This window comes from Amblyraja radiata, chromosome 34 (genome assembly GCF_010909765.2).
Source record: "Amblyraja radiata isolate CabotCenter1 chromosome 34, sAmbRad1.1.pri, whole genome shotgun sequence".
NCBI classification, from domain to species: domain Eukaryota; kingdom Metazoa; phylum Chordata; class Chondrichthyes; order Rajiformes; family Rajidae; genus Amblyraja; species Amblyraja radiata.
This window is the reverse complement of record NC_045989.1, coordinates 16,734,972-16,755,521: the sequence shown is the minus strand read 5'-3', so window position 1 is coordinate 16,755,521 and position 20,550 is coordinate 16,734,972. Positions and strand designations below refer to the sequence as shown.

General features: G+C 44.6%; 1 protein-coding gene across 1 annotated transcript in view; it reads right to left on the bottom strand.

Annotated features, from left to right (window-relative positions):
• Positions 1-16,644, bottom strand: part of LOC116991643 (myocardial zonula adherens protein) — a 54,631-nt gene extending 37,987 nt beyond the window's left edge. The window contains exons 1-2 of the mRNA XM_033050408.1: positions 16,015-16,644; positions 15,417-15,509 (exon numbers count right to left, since the gene is read on the bottom strand). Coding sequence (XP_032906299.1) covers positions 15,417-15,509; positions 16,015-16,092 — 171 coding nt within the window. The 5' untranslated portion in view covers positions 16,093-16,644. The remainder of the gene's footprint in view (positions 1-15,416; positions 15,510-16,014) is intronic.
• Positions 16,645-20,550: the final 3,906 nt, after the last annotated feature.

Below are 20,550 nucleotides of genomic sequence, written 5' to 3'. Positions count from 1 at the left end.
CACATTGCACTCACTATCTGAGCCCACAGCAGCATTCCACAGCAGCCAATGTTAATACTGACTTTGATCAGTCTGAAGAAAGGACCCAACTCGAATTGTCATCTGTCCATTTCCTTCCGCAGATGCTGCCTGACCTGCTCAGTTCTTCCACCAGTTTGCCTTTTGAAGTGGAGGAGAGTTTCCTTTGTGCACAAGATTGAAATCTATTGAGTTTCTTACTTGGGGCGTTGAAGGCTGCTCAGTCACTTGGCTTGGAATCTTGGACTCAGAGGATGTGGTGATTTAAAGCTTTAACACTGACCTTTCATGCCATGATGTAACTATGGTAGCTACAAGGGAATTTGCATTGCAGATTAACAACCTAGACCATATAAACCTCAGTTCCACCGTGTAGGGAAATTCTGCTTGTGATGTTATGTAATGTTAACCTTCAACCTGAGGTAAATTCAAAAATCACCAAGTGTTTCAGAAACACGAGCAGATTTGGTCACATCTACTCTGCCATTGTGTCTTATCAACATTCCTACCTAATCACCACATTCTCTGAGTCCAAGATTCCGAGCCATAAACACGGCAAGTGACTGAGCAGCCTTCAATGCCCCAAGTAAGAAAATCAATAGATTTCAATCCTGTGCACAAGGGAAGCTCTCCTCCACTCCAAACTTGAGAGACTTGCCCCTTCTCCCATCTCTCCTCTCTGCAGTTAATGGAAATGACCTAACAGTATTTACCTCAGCGGCTCCCTCGGAAGCTTGCAGATCTCAATGGCAACACATCCCACTTTCTTACTCTGTAGAAAACCTTTTACTTGGTCCTCTCTTCGACACTTTCATCCCAGGAATCAGTCTGATGCATCTACATTGCACCGGCTTCAAGATAAACATATCCTTCTGGAGACCAAACCTGCTCACATTGCCATGATGTAGTCTTGGGAAAACACTGTATAGTTTATCAGCTGTGACCACATTGCAGCAGCAATGGCTGCACAGCCGAGCCACAGTGGGTCAGGTCAGGCTGCCGCTGATACAGGTGCAAATTGTTGCAGGACATTCAGATGACCTCCGAGGGCGAAAGATATTGTCAGAGTCACTCCCATCCTAGCAATGGGCCTGACCAAATAACGAACTGGTGAAGAAACAGATGCACTAAAATCCCACAAATGAGAACCAAATGTAAGCAAAGCAACAGGCTAACTGTCCCATCCATCCATGGCCAAATACAATTAAGATCACACGATTTCAAAGGTCCCTCATTCCATCTCCCAAGAGCGACTCTTCCAAATGGACTGCAAATATTGCAGGCTTGTTGCTCCCACTGCTCTGCTTGTGAGACCATTCAGAGTGTTGTTTCTGCTTCAGGAGGGAGATACCCTACTAGGCCTTGGTTAGTTAGTTGGGAGGATGCGGGTTGTGGAACTATACATCAGGAGGTGTAACTCCAGAGCCAATAAAATCATGGGAGACCCCTTCCACCCCTGCAACGGACTGTTCCAGCTGCTACGGTCAGGCAAACGCCTCCGTTGCCATGCTGTGAGAACAGAGAGGTTGAGAAGAAGCTTCTTCCCAGAGCCCATTAGGACTGTAAACTCCTATCTCACCAGGGGCTAACTTTACTGCACCACTTTACTGCTTTTTTTTTTAAATTGCTGTTTTTTCCCCTTTTTTCCTTCCGCCCACAATATTTAATATGAAAAAGAAAATGTGATTCTGTTACATTCTGTGTGTAGTTTGTTTGGTTGTTTGTTTGTTTGTCTTTTTGCACAAAGTCCGCGAGCATTGCCACTTTTCATTTCACTGCACATCTCGTATGTGTATGTGACGAATAAACTTGACTTGACTTGGAGAAAGCTGGGAAAAGAAGAGGCAGGGGCTGGACAAAGTGTGGAAGGCAATAGGTGGACATAGGCGAGGGGGCGGGGCGGAGGCGGGGTTGATAGCCGCATGGTTGGAATAAAGGCCAGAGATTGCTGTGCGACTGAATGAAGAGTTGCAAATCGTGAAGCCGGAGGAAGGAATGGGTGCAGTCAGAGGAGAATGTGAATAAGCTTGTCATATGATTTGCACATTTGAGTTTAAACTACAGCAAACATTTACATGGTACAGACTGGTTTCAGCAGGCTTGTATACACAGAGCAGAAAATAAAATGCTAGTGTTACACAACGGATCAGGCAGCATCTGTGGAGAGAAGTGGGCAGATAATGTCTTGGGTCAGGACCCTTCAGTCTGATGAAGTAGAGGGGAGATATCTGATGGAAAGAGGTGGGTGAAGATCTGGCAAGTTGACAGGTGGATCCAGGGGAGGATCGAGTCAGGAGGACGAGGGACGATGGAGATACTAACCAAGGCTGGAGATGGAGAAGACAAAAGGGTTTAGATTGCAGAAACTGACGAGGAAGGCGAGTGTGGAGTGGAATGTAAAACCAGAGGGAGGGATGGTGGATAGGTGGGGGGAGAGGGGAGGGAAAATGGAGTGTGAGGGATAGGAGATGAGTGGGTGGAAGGAAAAATAACTGGGTGACGAGGGTGTGAGAGTGGAAGGCAAGGTTTTTGTGGGCAGGGAGGGTTCAATTCCACCCACTCTCCCTCCCTCTCATTCTATATTTCACTCCCTACATTCCTTCCAGATCTAGAGTCCAACACCTGCACCCTATTGCCTTCTCCGCCTCCAGCTCCTTTCTATCTCCACCCTTCTCTCGTCTTCCAATTAACTCTTCCTGACCCGCCACCTCTTTTCCCACCCCTTCCCCTCGCATCTTTCTACCAGCTATCTCCCCTCTACTCCACATGTCTGAAGAAGGGTCATGGTCTGAAATGTCATTTCCATTTCCAATCTCAGATGCTGCCTGACCCACTGATTTTCCCCGGCAGTTTGTTTTTTTGCTCGAGGTTCCATCATCTGTGGTCTCGTGTGTCTCCTTGTGTACGTAGACTTTGGCTGTAAGTCAATGAAAAGAGTTTTTGTGCTGGTTGATCATGTAAGTGGGCGACTGCCATGCTGTCTGCATTGGAAATGGTGGAATAAAGAAATAAATGTCAGAAACAGGCAGCGTCCGTGGAGAGAGAAAGAGAAACAAGGGTAAACATTTCAGATCGCAGATTCTTCTTCAAAACAGGGAAAGGGAGAAAATAAATTAATTTTAATTTCTGACGTTGTTTCAAGATAATCAGGTTTAACCAGCTGGGTTGAGTAAGCAAAGTCCATGTGCTGACAATTTATAATTATTGTACTCTCTGTTGGTCCAGAACCAACGCAATGGAAACTGCCAGACGACTTGCTGGTCCACATATTTTCAGCTGTTAAAAATAGAATGTAAGAATCGTTCAATGTTTTATTATCTGGTCCACTGACATTCAGGTTTCAACACATACCATCATGGGGTGTGGGGGTTGTGGGTGAGAGGATGGGATTGTAGTCTATGGGGGATGAGAGTACTGAGGGGTTCTTGCATTGGGGGTGAGAGGGTGTGGGGCTGATGGCAATGGGTCCATTTCACTGTGACCGTGTTCCTCCCTTCATCTGCCCAATCTTACCACCAAGAGCGGTACTCACTATCAAAACATGGAGGGGACGGGGGGACACGATTTTTTGGCTGCCGCGCACGCATGCGCACACTCACACACACCCGCGTGCTCGGGGCTTCGGAGGCTCAATCCAGCGCTAAATGCAGCTCAACTGTGCCTGTCTCACCGGGTTAACTACAGCCCTGTCTGGACTGACGGGATACCAGCGCTGCTTCTCCGCGCTGGCCATATTTCCTGCAAGCCCAGGCAGGTTAACCTGGCGGGGATGTCGCCCACCTCTCAAAACATGGGGGGGGGCGTGTCCCCTCTGGCCCCCCCGGGTTTTCCGCCACTACATGCAGCTTAACTCCGGGAGTAGTGGGGTCCTGTTACATTGCCCAAGGCAGCAATGCTGGGGAAGACTAGGGACTCATGATATATAAACAGGGCACTATTCAGCAACCAATTCCCTTTGCCTCAGGCCCCACGTCTGAAGATTCCACCAGTACCATGGTAGCCTCATCAATAGCACACAAACAAAAGCTTTTCACTGTACCGTACACGTGACAATAATGAACTAAACCAAACCTGTATTTGATGTGTAAATGCCCAAAGTATTTGTGTAGCTTCTTTAGTATCGCTGTAGAAATGTTTTGAATGTTTTACATTTCCTGTTTAATGAGTCTTTCAATTACATAAAGGTGTTTCTGAATCCACATGCTGATTAATTTTAAGGTATGTATATGTGCTGAAAATATTTCAACCCGTAATGGGGCAGACTAAAACTACATTCTTTGTTGCATTAGGTGACCTTTGAAGGAACATCAGTGTGAGGAGTAGTGAGATTAATAGACCATAGAAGAATACAGTGCAAGGACACGGACAACGTCCGAGCCAAACATTAAACCAAGACCAACCCTGATCTGCCTGCACATAATCCATATTCCTCCATTTTCCTGCATATCCATATGCCTGTCCAAAAGTGTCTTTATTGCCACAATCGTACTGTTGTATCTGCCTCAACCTTGGCAACACACTCCAGGCCCTCACCTCACCTTAAAGTCATGCCCTCTAGTACTTGATTTTTTTCCATCCTATGTAAAAGGTTCTGAATGTCTACCCTATCTGTAGCTGTCATAATTTTATATACGTTTATCTGGTCTCCCTGTAGCCTCCAATGTTCTAGAGAGAACAATCCAAGTCTGTCCACCTGCTCCCTGCATTCTGCATTCAAACTGCATTCAAATATCTGATCTTTTTGCAACAGACGCCATTATGGGGATCATCTTGCTGACGCAAGAACTGACGCAAGATTACTGCAAGTTATCGGCGCTACGGATAGAAACCACGGGGCACACAATGGGAAGGAGATTCAGAATGTGATTATGAAATGAGTCTTGTACTTGGACAGTCTCTTGGGATGGATGACTTGCGTTCACTCTGGTTCAGTGGGATCTGTGGCCAGTGCGGGAATTACAGACTCATCCACAGACGTCTAAGAAGGCAGCTGATCAGTAGTTGGCGATGTGATGTCCCTTTAGCAATTTACACTGGGCTTCTGTGTGTTCCCAAACAATAACCTTGGGTTCCCAATAAAAGTTTTAATACTCCTTCTCCACGTTGAGCAGTCATGGGCCAGAGGTTCCTGGGAGTCGGTGGCAACATGGTAAACAAAGTGACCTGCGCAATGCAGCAGATTAACCTGGGCTTCAGTTGCTGGGAACATTGGCCTGGGAGAAGACGCTGACACAGCTTTGCTTATTCTCCCAGTGTACGGGGAGGTTTATACAGAGAGAGGGTTTACTGATACTTTTCCATTGCCTTGAGATGCCTGCTGTAGGTAATCCAGTTCTCAGAAGCGCAAGGAGACAGTGCCACTGTGGTTGAGTTCTTTTAGAAACACAACAGGGAAACAGGCCCTTTGGCCCACCATGTCCATGCTATCCATTGATCATCCATTCACACTAGATCTGTGTTATCCCACTTTTTCATCCATACCCTATACGCTGGGAGCAATTTTACAGAGGCTAATTAGTCTAAAACACCGCACAAATTTGAGGTGTGGGAGGAAAACACACTATTACGGGGAGAATGTACAGGTCAGGATTGAACCTTGGTCTCTGGCAACATGTGGCAGCAGCTCTACCTGTTGCGCCAGATTAGAGGTGTTGATCTGTAAACAGCCTCATTGTTAATGGTCCAGAGGTTACTCTGGCAGACTGAAGGCACAGTTACTTTCTTCATCACTGCTGTCTTTATAGACACACACACCACACACACCACACATACCACACACACCTCCTGAGAGATGGGAAGCAGCACACATTTTCCAGGGACTTAAAAGATACAAAAGCAAGTACCACCAGATTCAGGAACAGCTTCTTTCAATAGACAATAAACAACAGGTGCAGGAGTAGGCCATTCGGCCCTTCGATCCAGCACCGCCATTCATTGTGATCATAGCTGATCATCCCCAATCAGTACCCCGTTCCTGCCTTCTCCCCATATTCCCTGACTCCGCTATCTTTAAGAGCCCTATCTAGCTCTCTCTTGAAAGTATCCAGAGAACCTGCCTCCACCGCCCTCTGAGGCCGAGAATTCCACAGACTCACAACTCTCTGTGAGAAAAAGTGTTTCCTCGTCTCCGTTCTAAATAGCTTACCTCTTAAACTGTGGCCCCTGGTTCTGGACACCCCCAACATCGGGAACATGTTTCCTGCCTCTAGTATGTCCAAACCCTTCATAATACATGTTTCAATAAGTTTGCCTCTCATCCTTCTAAAATCCAGAGTGTACAAGCCCAGCCGCTCCATTCTCTCAACATATTCCTGCTGTTATCAAACTACTGAACTGTCCTCTCATAAGTTAGGTTGTGGTCCTGATTTCCCAACCTACCTCACTATAAACATTGTACTTTTTTACTTGCAGTTTCTCTGCAACTGTAACACTGTAGTCTGCACTCTGGATATTTTCTCTTTGCACTACCTGTTTGATTGCACTCATGTATAGTATAATTTGACTCAAATTATATCTCAGTACACGTGACAATAATAAATCAGCTATGACTGCAGGTAATTCTCTCTTACACATTCTGTTGGCCTGATTCCATTGGGTGGGGCAGTGGTAATACACGCCTGTATGCTCACGAGTGAGGGTGGTGCTGTCGGTAGAGTTACTCCCTCACTGCTTCAGGTACCTGGCTTTGTTTCGGATTTTGTGTGCTAACTTTTGTGGAAATGTGGAATTACAGAACCATCATTCATTCATTGATGAGATTATTTATTGCTAAAATGGTCATGAAAACTGGACAACTAGACCATGGATTGCTACATAGACTGGTGTTTATCTATACAAATCCCACTTGCCAGCATTTAGCTTAGTTTAGTTAAGAGAAACAGAGCAGACACAGGCCTCATTGGCCCACCGAGTCCGCACCGACCAGCGATCCCCGCACACTAACACGATCCTACACACACTAGGGACAATTTACATTTATACCAAGCCAATTAACCTACAAACCTGTACGTCGTTGGAGTGTGGGTGGAAACCGAAGATCCCAGAGAAAATGCACGCAGTTCACGGGGAGAACGTACAAATTCCATACAGACAAGCACCTGGGTCAAACCCGGGTCTCTGGCGCTGTAAGGTAGTAGCTCTACCACTGTGCCATTGTTACGGAGATGTTTGGCCAGTTGTGTACATTTACTTGAAGTAGTTCGCTCCATGGATCCCGATCTCCTTTAAACTCAAACCAATTTCTGGTCCAGATTCAGGAACAGTTTCTTCCCAGTTGTTATCAGGCAACTGAAAGGTCCTCTCATTAGCTAAAGTTCAGCCCTGACCTCCCATCTACCTCACTGGAGACCTTTAAACAATCTTTATTCGGACTTTATTGGACTTCATAGTTATATCCTGCACTAAATGTTGTAACTTTTATCCTTTATCTGTGCACTGTGGATAGCTTGATTGTATCCACGTATCGTCGTTTCTTTGACTGGATTGCATAAAAACAAAATCTTTTCACTTGTCCCTTGGTACACGTGACAATAAACAAAACTATCCAGTTTCCCCATCCAAGACGCAGTAGCCTTCCCTTCAGCAATGTCCTGAGCCAGACTTTAACTTCCTGGCTCTTCCTTTCTCTCAATACCTTCTCCCACTCAGGTGGAGATGGTGTTAAGCCAATGGTCCCATGTCACTGACCCCATGATCATTAGACAGCAAAGAAACACATTACAAGTCTAAGGTACACAAAAATGCTGGAGAAGCTCAGCGGGTGCAGCAGCATCTATGGAGCGAAGGAGATAGGCAACGTTTCGTTCCGAAACGTTGCCTATCTCCTTCGCTCCATAGATGCTGCTGCACCCGCTGAGTTTCTCCAGCATTTTTGTGTCCCCTTGATTTTCCAGCATCTGCAGTTCCTTCTTAAACACATTACAAGTCTAAAACCTCTTTAACTCCCCCTTTCCATCTAGTGCTCGCTTATATCATGCAGAACCTCCCACACATCTTCATGTGTTTTGGACAATCAACTTTACTTCAGTTATATGAAGTTTTTAGACTAACATGTTATTAACTCTACCCTTCACTCAGCTCAATATCCTCAATCTTGCAAAACGTTTGTTCTTTCCCGCTGGCACGGCTCTGGACGTGTCAAGGAATCATTTCTGATTTCTGATTAATTTGTATTCCAATAAAAAAAATCTTTCACCATAAAGAATGTTGCCACAGTACATAGAATACATCTGAAGAAGGGTTTCGGCCCGAAACGTTGCCTATTTCCTTCGCTCCATAGATGCTGCTGCACCCGCTGAGTTTCTCCAGCATTTTTTGTGTACGTAGAATACATTGATTTAACAATAGTATATTTTTAATGTACTTTAAGTAAAAATTATTTTGTCCCACCAGCTAAATTTGAGTCAGCTACTATGACTTGATGACATTATTATGCTGACACTTTAATGCAGAGAGCAGAGGGACTCGGATATTGATTCAAGCAGGATCTTGCTTGCCACTGCTCCACCTTGCCTATCTGAGCTTGCTGTGCACATGTTGTAAATGACAGGACAATCCACCTGAGGTTGGTGATTGATTAGTTCTTTTTCCCTTGCCCATGTGGAGGATGTAATGACCCAATTTTTCAGCACATTCTCCTGTGTGGAGAAGGCTGTGTTTGCTCTCCTGTTAGAAGCTTACAGTCTCAGGCATCTCAATGTCACTCACCAAACCCACTCAAGTGTACATCTGTGCTTGCCTACAAACAGGAGCCAGCAGACTTCAACAGATACTCTGGCAAAGCTCCAGGTTTCACCTTGTCCACAGAAACCTCTCTATTCATTAGGCTTGAATGTTTTTGGCTGCTTATTTTCATCAGCAGAGTTCTGCAAGGTTAGTACCGAGAATGGTCTTTCCAGCACTCAGGGAAGGTGCGTTCCACGGAGGTAGCTACAGATGCTTTGCCTTCACGTTTTTAATACTGATCGCATAGCAGAATAAAGTAAATATTCAGGAGGCAGAGTTTGCCAATTAAGAGATAAAAAATGAGTCGAAATGAGTATAATGCTACTGACGAGAACGCTACGAAAAATACAGCACAATTTGGATCATCAGCAGAGTTGCTGCCTTTCAGCTGCAGTGACTCGGGCTTGATTCTCTCCTCTGGTGCTGTCTGTGTGGAGTCTGCTCGTTCTTCCCGTGACCAGTTGCGTTTTCTCTGGGTTCTCCAGTTTTCTCCCACATCCCAAAGATGAGCTAGTTGGTAGGTTATAGAGGCGTAGAATCTCGGGCATTAATGGGACGGGAGGAGAATAAAATGAGATTAGTGTAGGTTTAGTGTAAATGGGAGTTGGACAGTCCGTACAGAGTGGGCAGAAGGGCCTGTCTCTGTGCAGCAGATGCCATGACAAATGGAGGGGCACGTTAATACACGTTTATGCCACCACAGGCCCATCGATACACACTGTATGAGATAGTAACTCCCTATTTGTAAACATCTTCCCCCCCTCTACTGACATCCTTGCTGAGGTACAGCACAGAATACGATGGATGGTTTTCAGTATCAAACCTATGCACGAACTGGAGGTGTTGATTGAGTGGCCATCGTGTCTAGCGAGGGGTGGTCATCTTTGAAAAGTACAGCCTCCAGTCTGAAGAAGGGTTTCGGCCCGAAACGTTGCCTATTTCCTTCGCTCCATAGATGCTGTTGCACCCGCTGAGTTTCTCCAGCATTTTTGTCTACCTTCGATTTTCCAGCATCTGCAGTTCCTTCTTAAAGCCTCCATTCATCGTCTTCTCCAGAGTTAAAAGAGGAAGCAGCCCAGAGTGAAATGGCAGCACTTTGAGACGTGGCTATCCCAGACCCAGAGAGCCCCAGAAACAGACCTCCCGCTCATGCTCTTGATCAGATGGAGAATGGAAACTCATCATCTAAACATGCAATACTGCAGGTGAACAGAAGCGGGAATAGAGAGATGGTGTTCAAGGCAACAAGATGGAATCTTTCTGTTGAATTTGTGCAAATACATCATGTACTTGTGTTTGTTGTAATTCTAAGTTAATACGTGTTTGCTTTCAGGTTTAAGCAAACTCACTGCATGCAGTATGGTCAAAGCTATGCAGATAATGATGTGAATGCAAGTGTTATTGAGAATTATTCCAGGCCAAAGGTGTATGAGACCAACATTGAAGGTGTTTAAGAAGGAACTGCAGATGCTGGAAAATCGAAGGTAGACAAAAGTGCTGGAGAAACTCAGCGGGTGCAGCAGCATCTATGGAGCGAAGGAAATAGGCAACGTTTCGGGATGAAACGTTGCCTATTTCCTTCGCTCCATAGATGCTGCTGCACCCGCTGAGTTTCTCCAGCATTTTTGTCTACCTGAAATATAAGTTTATTCTTCCAGGGCATTGATACCAAAGGCATACAATTTATTTAAAAACAAAAACACAACAGCGGATGTACCTCGATATAATTAAACCAACATTGTGGATTTCTTCAATAATCATTTTCAAATCATTCAAATATTAGTCATAGATGATGCACAAGACACCGATTAACGTGCTTAGATTTTGTGAGAATCATTTTCAGTGCATTAATTAAACTGCGCCATACGCTCTCCAATACTGACGGAATATTTTAAAGTCGATTCCTTTTAGAAGAGATAAAGGAGAAGTCACTGCCAGAGGCCCAAACATTATATATGTACGTATGCAAGATTGACGGTGGAAAGCACATTAAAATACTTGCATCATTCTGGGTGCAGTTTGTATTGTGTGCGTGAATCAGATCATTACACAAGGATTGCAATGTGGACTTTGAAACTGCGTTTCTGGATGGTACTTAATGTTGTGGTATTGTATACGCCTCATCGCACCTGCCTCAATGTACCAAAGCAGATACAAAAGGCAAGGCAGCTCAATACAAAAGGCAGGCTCTTCCTTTTGTTAAATGGGTGCCACTATCTTAATGAAAAATGAATAAGGGAATGTCCAGCTACTTGTTAATATTGATGTGGATTTCAGTGCATGGAACCTCTCTGCCTTTAACTCTATCTTCATCCCAAGTGCGGTACATTTACTAACTTTACTCTTAATGTGGACAAACATGGGGGTATCAGTCACATGAGAAGTAAGAGCCCAAATAGGCCACGTTGCCCCTGGAGTTGATTGGAGTTGAAAGCAAGAATTTCATTGTCCTATCCGGGACACATGAGAATAAAACTCCCTTGACCCTTTCAGTAAGACCATGGCTGACCTGACCACTGGCCTCAACTTCACCTTGTTACCCAATCTCAGTAAGTCTCGACACTCTCGTAAAATACATACACGTCACCCTTGAATACACTTGATGACTCTGGCTCCACAGCTCCAAGGATTAGAGCCTCAAGAATTTGTTTCTGAAACTAATTTTCCACTGGGTGGGAGAGTCTAGGACTAGAGGTAATAGCCTCAGAATTAAAGGATGTTCCTTAAGCAAGGAGATGAGAAGGAATGTCTTTAGTGGTGTAACTGTGCAATTCTTTCCCACAGAAGGCTGTGGAGGCCAAGTCAATGGATATTTTTAAAGCAGAGATAGATAGATTCTTGATTAGTACGGGCGTCAGGAGTTATGTCAGGAGAAGGCAGGAGAATGGGGTTAGGAGAGATAGATCTGCCATGATTGAATGGCATAGACGTGATGGGCCGAATGGCCCAATTCTGCCCCTATCACTTTGACCTTATGAATTAACATTTACTAAAGGAATTTATCACATCTTTCTCTCCTCATTGGCTTGGGATCTGTTTTTTTTCCACCTCTTTAATTTATCACCTTCTATGTACAGCCTGACCCACGAGCTTGTCTATATACTGTTTTTACATTGTCCTTGTATCCGTCTCCACCACTTCCACTTCAGCTCAGTCCTGGTATGTAGTCAAGTATTTATTGTCAGGTGTGCACAAGTACAGTGAGATGCGGGTACAATGTAAATCTCGCAGACAGCAGCATCACACGCACATCGACTCAGATAACACACAAAACCTTTAGAATGTGGACATAAACAAAAGGGGAATGTCACAGTGGCAGGGTGAACGTACACATTCTACACAGACAGTGAGGGAGATCAAGATTAAACCCGGGTCACTGGGAACTGGGAGGTGGCAGCTGTGCCACTGTGCCAGCCAGCCTCACCAGTGATTGGTAATGCTTTGAAGAAGCTTGAGGCCATCATCAAACCTCCCTTCCTCACCCAGAGCTTCGGAGATCTGTTCGAGCCCCACGTCAGGTTTATCCGTGGAAACTGAGATCACGAGGCATACACTACCTCAATCCAGTCACCACCAATACCAAGAATTGACAGTAAACATTGATATTATTGCTACCAGCACCAAATCTCTCATCAAAACAATTACTCACAATGGTGGATGTGCTTGGCCTAATCAATGGATTCTTACACCTTTCCCACTGCCAGTCAATTGATCAAAGCTTGATGTAAACACCATAATAATGCTTTGGAAACTGAATAACATTTAGTTTAGATTAGAGTTACAGCGTGGAAACAGGCCCTTCAGCCCACCGAGTCCGCTCCGACCAGCGATCACCCATACACTAGTTCCATCCTACACACTAGGGACACTTTTACAGAAGCCAATTAACCTACAAAGCTGCACCTCTTTGGAATGTGGAACGTGCTTATTCAAACTGGCCTGTAGAACATGGAGGAAAACCACACAGTAACAGGGAGAACGTACAAACTCCGTACAGACTGCACCCGTAGTCAGGATTGACCCCGGGTCTCTGGCGCTGTAAGGCAGCTACTCTACCACTGGACCCCACCAACTTCTATTTACATAGCATCTCTAATGTAGCAAAACATGCCAAGGCATTAATCAAAGGGGCTAACAAAGTTATTGAAAAGGTTTCCAAAACAGCTGAGTGGTGGCAAAACACAGTCAGGCAATGTTATGGTGGTGGAAAAGGGGGCCAATGTTAGAATGTGGATATGTGGCTTTAAAGGTATGTGTAGACTTAAAGAACTACTGGGCTGCATTTGTTGTCAAAACTAAGCACTGCATGGGACAGTCATCCGAACATCAGGACCTGGGTTGGCCCACCAAAATACAACACCTGGCATTTATAAGAATTGCACTCCATCTGCCACTCCCTGGCCTATTGGACCAGTTGATTATAAACCCATTGTAATTTTAGATAACCTTCTTCACAATCCACTCTCTCACCTGTTTTAGAGTCATTCACTAACTTACTAAACATGCCATCTGCATTCTCATCCAAACTGTTAGTAACAAACAGCTGTGGACCAAGCACCAATCTCTGTGGAACACCACTTACTACAGGCCAGTTTGAATAAGCAAGGTCTCCACAATGCCTCACTACCCCCTACCTTCAAGCTAATTTTGCATACAATCGACTACCTCACCCTGGATCCATTTGACCTCACCTTCTGGACCAACCTACCATACTTTTGCTAAAGTCAATATAGACAACATCCACACCAAAGGCCTCAAGGTGAGTTGTAAACGGATTGTTCATGTAATTTTTATATTTTGTCGCTAAATTCAAACCTTCAAGATCAAACCATTCAAACTCAAGAACTCCATTAGGGTCTGCAACACAGATTCACACGTGACTTCCTGCCACCAATAGCCTCCTGTCTATTACATGTGGGATTTGAAGGAAGTTGACACTTTGATTACTAATTTGTTTACCAACTGTCACATCTTGTGACAAATAAACTAGAGAACTAGTAAACTTTGGAAAGAACAATTCTGCTGACACTTTGATGGTTTTGCCTCTGGTTTCAGGCAGCAGTGTCTGACAGTCTAAAGGGCCTGTCCCACTTACGCGCCTTTTTCGGCGACTGCCGGCACACGTCATAGGTCGTTACAGGTCACCGAAAATTTTCAACATGTTGAAAATCCACCGGCGACCAGAACAAGGTACAACTCTTTGGACGAGTACTCACGACCATACAGGCTTCACCCCACGCGCGACATGTCGCCAGGGTGTCGCCTGTATTGGCATGAGTAGTCTCCTAGTCACCAAAGAGTCGTAGCGTCTTTCTGGTCGCCGCTGAATTTTCAACATGTTGAAAATTTTCGGCGACCTATGACGGGTGCCAGCAGTCGCCGAAAAAGGCGCGCAAGTGGGACAGGCCCTTAAGGTTCAGCTCCTGAACTATCTCCTGCCAACGGCACAACAATGAAAGTATCACTGGAACTAGATAAAATGTATCCTTAAACCAGAACAGCATAAAGTGGTTGGTCAAGTTGTGAGATGCAAGTGTATCTTTAAGAAATACCTGTTCCTTATCGCTAGATCTTCATATATTGGTCACAAGCGTTACTGTTTAAGCTGGGAATGACCAGACCTCAACGATTACTGGTTAGACGGATGTTAGGTCTTGCTTTGTTGAATTATCAAAGAAACTCATGGACGGAGGCGAGAGTATCTTAGAGGAAGAGAGGGAGTTATAGGGACAGACATTTTGGTGCCAATTCCAGAGCTTACGGTTACAGTTGTTTCATCCAAACACAGGGAGCTCTGTCACCATCTAAGAGCAAACTACCAGCAGCCCTCAATATGCATCTTTCTCTCGTTTCTTTTCAAATTTCTGCCTCTAGGAGTTCGTCCTGCCCAGGGAACCACATATTTTTCTGTTTTGTTCAGTTCTGACAAACCAGTTTGCCCCGAAACCTCGTCTGTTTGTCCTCCCGCAGATGCCGCCTGACCTGCTGAGTATTTCCACCGTTTGCTGCTTTTGTTTGAGATTTTGAGCAACTGCAGTTTCTCTGCTTTGTAATCAGCTGCTTCTGTGACTTCTATCCCTTCCTCAGCTGAACCAAGACAAACCCCTCCAACTGTGGAGCCCTCAGTGCCCCCCTAAACGTGCTTCCGCACGCCAGAGTACACTATCTATTCTGTGTCAGTGTGTACATTGTCCACCTCTGCTGCCCGTGGACTGAAGGGAGTGAAAAGCAACAGCATCTGTGGGCCAAGACCACCTGTAAATGTGCTGGACCTGAACGTGATTGAACGAACTATGTTTTTATTACAAGCCGGTAGTTTCGTGGTTAATGTTACTAGCTCCGCATTTTTAACCACAAACTGTATCTATTAAATGAACATCGCCGGCTGCCAGGGTGTGATTTGGACACATGTCACAGGATCAGTGGTCCAGACCTCTGACTGCAGGTTTCACAACAACCCTGGCGTAACCATTGCCCTGCCTGTCTGATCATTTGCATGACTGTGTTTGCTGACCTACATTAATTGCTGCGTTAATATTCTCCAGCTTGTATACAGTTCCCAGCATGACTTCACCTCCAGCGACCCCTGGATTCAGCCCGCAGCAGAAACAGGTGCCTCTGTTATTAAGACTGGTGGTGTCGGCACTGCAGAGACACCCACAAGTTTCACTCACCGTTTCTGTTTCTCCTTTACTTTTGTTTCCATCTTTCGCCAAGGCAGAGTTCCCTTCAGCGTGTAGTGTGAGCCGTACTCTTCGAACATTTGCCTGCAAAACATATACACCCTGTTTATTCTTAGAGTCGCAGTTATACAGTGGAGACAGGCTCTTCGGCCTCACTTGCCCACACCGACAAACATGTCCCATCTACACTAGTCCCACCTGCCTGCAGTTGGCCCATACCCCTCCAAACCTGTCCTATCCATGTATTTGTCGAAATGTTTCATAAATGCTGCATTAGTACCTGCCTCAACTACCTCCTTCGGCAGCTTCGTTCCATACACCCACCACCCTTTGTGTAAAAAAGTTACTCCTCAGGTTCCTATTAAATCTACCCCCCCATCCCCCACCCTCACCTTAAACTCATGTCCTCTGGTTCTCCATTCCCCTACACTTAGATACGAAGAAAGCAGAACAGAAATTATTTCCAAGCAATTCACACAACTCCCACTTGAAGTTAAGACATTCAACATGCCAACCACATTGGCGAGGTTTAAAGTGCAATTAGACATTTAATTACATCAGGTTAAAGGCATTAACGTAAGTGGCTTACCCTCCTGGGTGTTTCAGGAGTCTCTACGATGGTGCAGGTTGTCGCTGACTTGAACTGTGGCATTGTCTCCCTCAGCATATTTTATCCAAAGGCTTGATTTTGTATTATTTCCACAGGGCAGCTGAAACTCTCCTTAACATATGTTTCCCTTCGCAAAATCTCTTTCCAGTCCCTGCAACTTCCACCACTTTCCTCGAGGGTTTGAGTTGGACTTTCGATCAGAGATCTAAAAACTTAATCTGGCAAGTTAAAGGAGAACTCTGTGGCAGCTTGCAATCCGCAATGTCCCATCACAACACCTGCAAACGTCCGCTCATAAAGTCACTTGTTTATGCCCCAGTCTGCAAAGACAGTGGATCGGTGTGTCTCCTAGCAACAACTCCGAAATGACACATCTGGGAACAAGTTCTCGCCCAACTTGTCAAACTGCATTTTACCCGGACCAGCCCTCCCTCATTAAAATACCTCACCTGGGTGTATCCCGGCCTGCTCCACCTCTACCAGGGCCGGGCCGGTGCGGGCCAGGTATGTGCCGCCAATGGCCCGGAGAGGAACCATTTGCTGGTGTTTGTCCAAATCACCCCAACCATTCTGCCAGCTGTGTGTCAGAGTCCATGCACTGTTTTCACCTAGTTTTAGTTCTGTGTGTGTGTGTGTGTGTGTGTGCCTCTCTCTCTCGCTCCCTACTTCCTTCAGCTGATTATGTTATCATAGGCGTGCACAAAGAAGAAACACAAAACACACAAACAGCCCTGCCTAAAGGGCACTCCTGTTCATTTGCTTAGCTGATGGCTGGAGCTAGGTAACACCCGAAGCTGCGACATTCAGTAACCCTTTCGTGATCAGCCTTCCAACAAATCAGCTGCTTGTAGAGAAGACTGTGTCCATCTTTATATGTCTAATTTCAGACGGCAATCTTTTAGATAGAGGGGCATGGATTGCAGCTTAGGTACATCAGAGCAGTAATCCGGAGGCCAATGTACAAACGCCATAAAATTAAAATTCAATTAATAATCTGAAGTTTGGAAATGAAACACCAGCTGCTCTTGTTGATGATCCCCACGACAACCACCAGATTGTTCTAGAAACCCATCTAGTCCACTCGATACCTTAAGGAGTGGAAACCTGCAGTTCATGCCCAGTCTGACCTACACGTGACTCTGGGCCAACGTTTCTCAACCGGGGCTCCCCAGAACACCAGGGTTCCGTGAGAGGTCGCTGGGGGTTCCGAGAGAAATATTATTTTTATCATTTATTTACTTTTTGTCTCACCCGCTGAATTACTCCAGCATTTTGTATCTACCGTTAATCATATGTAAATGCATTTAAGTTATTTTTTGTGTTTAATTTCATATTCGTAATTTTATGATACACGTACAGCATAATTAGCAACGTCTATTTAGCATATTTAGTGACGTCATATTTATCGACTTCACCAATGTGAAATGGCCTTTAGTGGTCAGTGGACAGGAACTTTACGTGACAGATTTGCATATCATCAAGTGAATCACTTGGGTACAGACGCACGCACGGTCTCCATCAGTCCTGTCGTGCAGGTACAGTCCCTCATTCACCCACGTTATTTAGTCATTTGTACCCATCATTTAGGGATGTTATATGAATTTAAAAAATGTAAGTATGTTTATGTTTATTTTTATCAAAGGTTTATTTACGTATGTTTTTGTTAGTTTATGAAAAGTGTGTGTGTGTTGTTTTCTCTCTTTCTCTCTCCTCCAAAGTTAGTTCTTCTGTTTGCCTTTATTTGCTTCAGTTTTGAACAAGCAGTATGATTTCAGTTTTTTTTTGCATTGTCAATAAACTTGAGAAAAAGGTACATTAATTTTTGCTTAAACCAGTTATCAGAAAAATATATTATGTTTGCCTTATGAACTTTAAGCTAATGAAGGAGAAAGAAAGAGATTAATAAAGATATATAATAATTTTCATGTAGGGGTTCCCCGAGACATGAAAATCATTTCAAGGGTTCTGCAAGGGTAAAAAGGTTGAGAATCGCTGCTCTGGACCATGCGGTCAACTAGTAAATGCCATCTGGAGTGACTCATACTGGACAGGCCAGCCAGGGTTGATCTCTGAAGCAGACATATGTGGCAAATCTGTTCCCAGCCCAGTTCCCAGTGAACCTGGCAATATCTGTAGACTGGTCCTGCTGCCCAACATAGGGACACTCACAGAACCAGGCCTTGCATACATCACCGAGCCTCCTCTGTCAATCTCTGCAATCTTTTTTCTCTGTTGTAACCACCTCTACCACTTCATCTGGCAGCTTGTTTCATATACCCACTACCCACTGTGTGAAAAATCTGTCCTTCAAGTTCCTATTAGATCTTTCTACCTTACCTTGGACCTAAGCCCTCTAGTTTTACACTCCCCGACCCGAGGAAAAAGGGTCCTCATGATTTTGAGGTGAGAGGAGGTGCACGTGAAAACCACTAGTCCATTCTATCCTGGGCCTCTTCCACTGCAAGAGGGAGGTGACAGCAAACTGGAGGAACAGCACCTCATATTCCTCTTGGGTAGTTTGTAACCCAATGGTAAGAACATTGAATTTTTCAGTTTTACGTAACTAACCAACTCACACCTCCCATTTCACCACTCCTCTATCTTTCCCCGCACCATTTGTATTTGCACCACTGGCCTTTGTCAAGTCATATGTCAATCCAAACCCCTGACCGCCTGTATGCACCTATCAGATGCCACCCCATGTCCCGCCCCCTTGCATCATCAGCCTGAAGAAGGGTTGCTATCTGAAACGTCACCCATCCACATTCTCCAGAGATGCTGCCTGACCCGTTGAGTTACTCCTGCATTCTGTGTCATTTTGATGAGGAAAGGCTGGTTTGTTTTCCCTGAAGCAGAAAAGATAGAGGGGTAGGGGGGGGGGGGGATACGATACAATACGATAGATCTTTATTTATCCCAGGAGGGAAATTGATTTGCTAACAGTCATAAAACACAAAATACACGAAACATGAAATTAAAGTGACGAGTGGAAAGGATTGGAATGTGCAAAATTTGTGGGGGGGGGGGAGGGGTTATATGACAATGACATTTATAGATAGCACCTATTATTTTAATGGCTATAAATAAATAACAAGGATGTGGTTTATTTGATGCTGGGCGTTGGCTGTGAATCATGTGGAATGCGTGCGCTCTCATTCTTCACATCCAGAAGTTAAACAGCAAACAGAAAACAATTGGCTTCAGCATTCATTTACTTTGTTATGAAAAGTGGTTGTTAATTTAAACCATCCAACCCAAACCTGAACTTCATTAAGAGAGCAGGATGCAAGATTGGCGTCAGTGTTACAACCTTAAACCAGCCCTTTCTTGCAGGAAGCAACAACCGTAGACTACTTCCAAGATTAATTCATCTCAACATTTCAGTCAATAAAATATTTGTCTTGGGTCCAAAATGCACCAATAACTCAACTACAAGACATATATCATGCTTGTTTATACTCGTACACTCCTGTCCACATGATGTATCAATCCCCATCGCATGCAACTTTACTATAAAAGCATAGACTTTGATTTAAATAATAACTACATACTGTATCACTGAGAATGCAATATTATGCTTCTCATGAAGTCCCTGGATTCAGGATTGCCATCAATGCCAAAGGCAGATGAGATTACCACTTTGCACACCAGATATTGAAAGCAGTTGTTATTTGTAACATTGAAACATTCTACAATTATATAAGAGAGCTGAGAAAGTAGAGTCAGACATGCCGCAAAATAGATTGAGGTTAATTCTGGGGTGGAGCCACAATCCAGGAAGTGATAAACTTCTCCAGCCCATCTCGGCCAAGAGTGAAGCAGACAATCAAATGTTTAAAATCTTAAATGATTAAAACTGATTGATGAGCTAACCAAAGTTGCAGCTGTAAGCAAAATGAATTCCAGTGTACACATGGGCTAGTAATACTGGGAGGAAAGGGATGGATGGTTGTGGCTTTGGGTCAGTCAAGGTGAGTGGAATACGTAGCTGTTTACTGGTGTAACCAGAGTCGGGGCATCTGTAGATATTTGGAAGTTAACCTGGAGCATGTGAACGGCTAAAGCAGGTGAAGGATGAAACCTTGGGGGGAAATCTGGTGCCAATTGTACGGGCAACAGTGAGGGTGAAGCCCCTGGGTGGGTGGTGAATCTGTGGAATTCTTTGCCACAAAAGGCTGTGGAGGCCAAGTCAATGGATATTTTTAAAGCGGAGATAGATAGGTTCTTGATTAGTACGGGTGTCAGGGGTTATGAGGCGAAGGCAGGAGAATGGGGTTGATGGGGGAGAGATAGATCAGTCATGATTGTATGGTGGGGTAGACTTGATGGGCTGAATGGCCTAATTCTGCTCCTATCTCTTATGAACTTATGATCTAAAGATTCCATTGGGTTGGGTAGAACTCTGATAACAGAGCTGTGGTCCCAAGGCAGGTGTGGAGAATGTTGAATATATAAACAAATAATATATTTACATTCACAGTATCACACAATATAATTCTAGTGTGCTCATCTTTT